This window comes from Colobus angolensis, unplaced genomic scaffold (genome assembly GCF_000951035.1).
Source record: "Colobus angolensis palliatus isolate OR3802 unplaced genomic scaffold, Cang.pa_1.0 Scaffold60, whole genome shotgun sequence".
NCBI classification, from domain to species: domain Eukaryota; kingdom Metazoa; phylum Chordata; class Mammalia; order Primates; family Cercopithecidae; genus Colobus; species Colobus angolensis.
This window is the reverse complement of record NW_012119599.1, coordinates 223,158-227,577: the sequence shown is the minus strand read 5'-3', so window position 1 is coordinate 227,577 and position 4,420 is coordinate 223,158. Positions and strand designations below refer to the sequence as shown.

General features: G+C 50.0%; 1 protein-coding gene across 5 annotated transcripts in view; it reads left to right on the top strand.

Moving 5' to 3' along the window:
• Positions 1-4,420, top strand: part of SAE1 (SUMO1 activating enzyme subunit 1) — a 109,567-nt gene continuing 105,147 nt past the window's right edge. For 4 of the 5 annotated variants that reach the window (XM_011962932.1, XM_011962933.1, XM_011962929.1 and 1 more), the window contains exon 1: positions 1-188. In XM_011962932.1, the coding sequence (XP_011818322.1) occupies positions 91-188 (98 nt within the window). In that variant the 5' untranslated portion in view covers positions 1-90. Of the gene's footprint in view, positions 273-4,420 lie in introns of all 5 variants that reach the window. The other variant, XM_011962931.1, reaches the window with a different exon arrangement.

Genomic DNA, 4,420 nt, shown 5'->3' with positions numbered 1-4,420 from the left:
GGCGTGCTGCCGGCGGAGGTTGGTGGCGCGCGGGGTCGGCGGGCCGTTGGCGTGAGCGGGACTTGAGCTGAGGCAGGAAGAGCCGGCGCCATGGTGGAGAAGGAGGAGGCTGGCGGCGGCATCAGCGAGGAGGAGGCGGCGCAGTATGACCGGCAGATCCGCCTGTGGGGACTGGAGGCCCAGAAACGGTCAGCGCCGGCGCGGCTTGAGGCGCCGAGGGTCTGGAGGGGGCGTCTGGTCTGAGGCGTTTGCGGCCCGGAAGGAGCGGGAAGGTGTGATTTGAAGGGAGGAGGCGGAAATTATGTGCTCCGGGATCGTCTCGCTCCTGAGGGAACTGGAGGAGTTGATTGGGGATGTTTCTGGAAGGTCTGGGAAGTGGTTGGGAGGGCCGTTCCGAAGGATGGGAGCTCTGAAGGGGGCGTTGGGGAGTCCTGAGAGAGCGGGAGAATTCAAACTCAGGAAATCCGAGGCCCGAAAGCGGGGATTGTGGGATTTAGGTCGCGGTTAGGGGATAAGAGGGGCTGGGGTCCGTGGAAGGGGTGAGGTGAGGGACATAGTTCATTCATTCGATGGTGTGGGACCCGGTTCCGTGCTGGATACGGGGGGAGACTGGACTGGCCAACCGGGCCGACGGGAGCTTACATTCTTGTGGGTGCTCAGGGGCGGGCCAATCTGAAAGAATGCGGGTTTTGAGGAGTTTTGGAGCAAGTTATGTCACATGGGAATCTTGAGAGGCTTTGAGAGTCTGGAGGGGGACGGCTACGTAGGCTCCCAAAAAGGTTGCTTGTGTCTGGTATGGGGCTGTGCCTTGGTAAGACAGGAGACATAGTTTGGGCATTGTGGAGTAGCTTAGGGATGGCGTTTTCTTTTCTTTTCTTTTCTTTTTTTCTTTTCTTTTTTCGACAGAGTCTCTCCCTGTCGCCCAGGCTGGAGTGCAGTGGCGCGATCTCAGCTCACTGCAAGCTCCGCCTCACGGATTCAAGCGATTCTCCTGCCTCAGCCTCCCGAGTAGCTGGGATTATAGGGGCCCGCCACCACGCCCGGCTAATTTTTGTATTTTTAGTAGACACGGGGTTTCGCCATGTTGACCGGACTGGTCTCGAACTGCTGACCTCAAGTGATCCACCCGCCTCGGCCTCCCGAAGTGCTGGGATTACAGGAGTGAGCCACCGCGCCATGACGTCTTTTGTTTTGTGCAATTGGGCGATCTCGTCTCACTGCAGCCTCTGGCCTCCCAGGTTCAAGACTTCCTCTCACCTCAGTCTTCTGATAGCTGGGATTACAGGCTCACGGCACCACACCCAGCTAATTTTTGTATTTTTGGTAGAGACAGGTTTTCACCATGTTGGCCAGGCTGGTCTGGAACTCCGGACCTCAAGTGATCTGCCCGCCACAGCCTCCCAAAGTGGTGGGATTACAGACTTGAGCTACCGTACACGGCCTAAATTAGCTATTCTTGATCCTTTGAGATAGTGATTTTAAAAAAAAATTTTTTTTTTTTTTTTTTGAGACAGGGTCCCTCTCTGTCGCCCAGCCTGGAGTGCAGTGATGGGATCACAGCTCACTGTAGCCTCGACCTCCAAGGCTCAAGTGATATTTCCTCTTAAGCCTCCCAAGTAGCTGGGACTACAGGTGCGCCCCCCCCCCACATCATCCGACTAATTATTGTATATTTTTTTTTGTAAGATGGGGTTTTGCCACGTTGCCCAGACTGGTCTTGAACTCCCAAGCTCAAGCGATCCTTGGCCTCAAGAGATCTCCCCCCAACTCAGACTCCTAAAATGCTGGGACTACAGGCCTGAGCCACCATGCCTGGCCTCACTGATCAATATTTTTACTTAGCCGGGATGCAGTGGCTTACACCTGTAATCCCAGCACTTTGGGAGGCTGAGTTGGGGGAGGGGATCTCTTGAGTCCAGGAGTTTGAGACCAGCCTGGATAATGTTGCCAAACCCAGTCTCTACAAAAATACAAAAATTAGTCAGGCATGGCAGCGTGAGTTTATAGTCCCAGCTAGTCTGGAGGTTGAGGTGGGAGCATCACCTGAGCCCCCAGGAGGCGGAGGTTGCAGTGAGCTGTGATCGCGCCACTACACCCCAGCCTGGGCGACAGAGTGAGAAGGCCCTGTCTCAAAAAAAAAAAAAAAAATTCCACAAACGTGTACATATGTGTCAGTCATTAAAGGATGGTGAAGTGGGAGGGTTGTTTTGATAGGTTGGCTGGGGAAGGGCTCTGAAGAGGTAACATTGAGCCCCTTATGAAGGGAAAAAGCCTTGTGATCATCTAGGAGAACTTTCCTAGCAGAGAGAACAGCAAGTGCAAATTCCCAGAGGCCCAGGCATGATCGTCAAATTAGAGAAATAAGATGGCAAGAACCAAATGAGTTGAGTAGCTTTTATTCTAAGTGTGTGGGGAAACCTGTTGGAGTGTTTTGAGTATGGGAGTAACATGATCTGTGTTTTTTTTGTTTCGTTTCGTTTCGTTTTGTTTTTTTTTTTTTTTTTGAGGTGGAGTCTCGCTCTGTCGCCCAGGCTGGAGTGCAGTGGCTCAGTCTTGGCTCACTGCAACCACCGCCTGCCAGGTTCAAGCGATTCTCCTGCCTCAACCTCCTGAGTAGCTGGGACTATAGGTGCGTGCCACCACACCCGGCTAATCTTGTGTATTTTTAGTAGAGACAGGGTTTCACTGTGTTAGCCAGGATGGTCTCCATCTCCTGACCTCGTGATCCGCCTGCCTTGGCCTCCTAAAGTGCTGGGATTACAGGCGTGAGCCACTGTGCCTGGCCTGGTTTGTGTTTCCATTCCTGGCAGAAATGGAAGTAAAGATTCTGGCTGGACTATTGCAGTAATCCAGTTGAGACAAAAAATATTGGTGGCTTGAAACTCAAGAGAAGAGGTCAAATATATATATTCTGGATATATATATATTTTGAAGGTAGAAGAGGGAACAGGATTTGGGGCAGAAATCCAGTATGACACCACTGTTTTTGGCTTGAGCACCTGGAATGATGGAATTGCCATTTTGAAAGATATGGGGAGCTGTAGGTTTGGTGGGGTCAGGGAAAAGTCAGTTCTCTTTTGGGTTTCAGATTTTTTTTTTTGAGACGGAGTCTCGCTCTGGCCCAGACTGGAGTGCAGTGGCATGATCTCGGCTCACTGCAAGCTCCGCCTCCCAGGTTCACGCCATTCTTCTGCCTCAGCCTCCTGAGTAGCCGGGACTACAGCTCGGCTTTTTGTTTGTTTGTTTGTATTTTTAGTAGAGACAGGGTTTCACTGTGTTAGCCAGGATGGTCTCGATCTCCTGACCTCGTGATCCACCTGCCTCGATCTCCCAAAGTGCTGGGATTACAGACATGAGCCACCGTGCCCTGCCCAGATTTTTTTTTTATACAACTAGGTAGAAATATGTGAGGGGTTGAGTTCAGAGGTCAAATTTGGGTGATGGTGGGCATTGTGTGAGTACGGTGTATAGAATTAATGGAGGGGTTGGGGAAGCAGACACGTCAGGAGAATTTAGTTTGAGGGGGTGGGAGCTTTCAGGAGGTTTTAGAGTGTGCAGTGGTGGGATGGGAATTACCTCAGGCTCATTTCAGATCTGTGGGGTCTTTGATGGGGTCGGGGGATGTCATCATGAGGCATTAACATTAGTGGGAAGGTTGAAGGCACCTGGAATAGATTGAGAATTAAGTGATGAGAATATGCCTCTGGACATAGGTGGGCTGCATTGATTTTAGGGCTGCTATTTTCTGGATGGAGTGGAAAGAGGGTTTATGTGAGTTGGAGGAAACTTTGAGGAAGCTTGGGGTGTTATGAGGTCCTAAAGGGTCGGGGAGGGGATTCTAAGGTCCTGGAAGGGTTAATCGAAGGGGTTTGTGGCAGTAGATAGTTTTGTTTGAAGTGGGGCAAAGTTGGTGAGATTTAAACTGGAATGTAGTTAGGGAACTTTCAGAGGGATAGGGATGGTTTTTCTGAGAAGCAGTAAAGAATGCATGGGGGACCTCTGAGTGGTAGATGACCTAAGGGACAAGTCAAGGTCAGGGCATGGAATGTGTGGGAGGTGGGAATTATTCTGAGGGAGTGGAGCTGTACTGAATTTGGTGGAGAACATGAAAAGGACTGGCTGGGGGTTGTAGGAGGGAGGGAAGAGGTTATTTCTAATTTGTACTCTTATTTTTAGACAGTCTTAGAGAGTTTATTAAAGTGTTTTTATGTCCATTTTCAGCGGAGTCTTTAAGAAATTAAACATTTTTTTGTGTGAGTACATAGTAGGTGTATGTATTTTGGGAGTATGCGAGATACTTTGATACAGGCATACAATGGGTAATAATCACATGAGGGTAAATGGGGTATTCACCACCTTAAGCACTTATCCTTTGCGTTACAAACAATCCAATTATATTCTTTTTTTTTTTTTTTTTTTT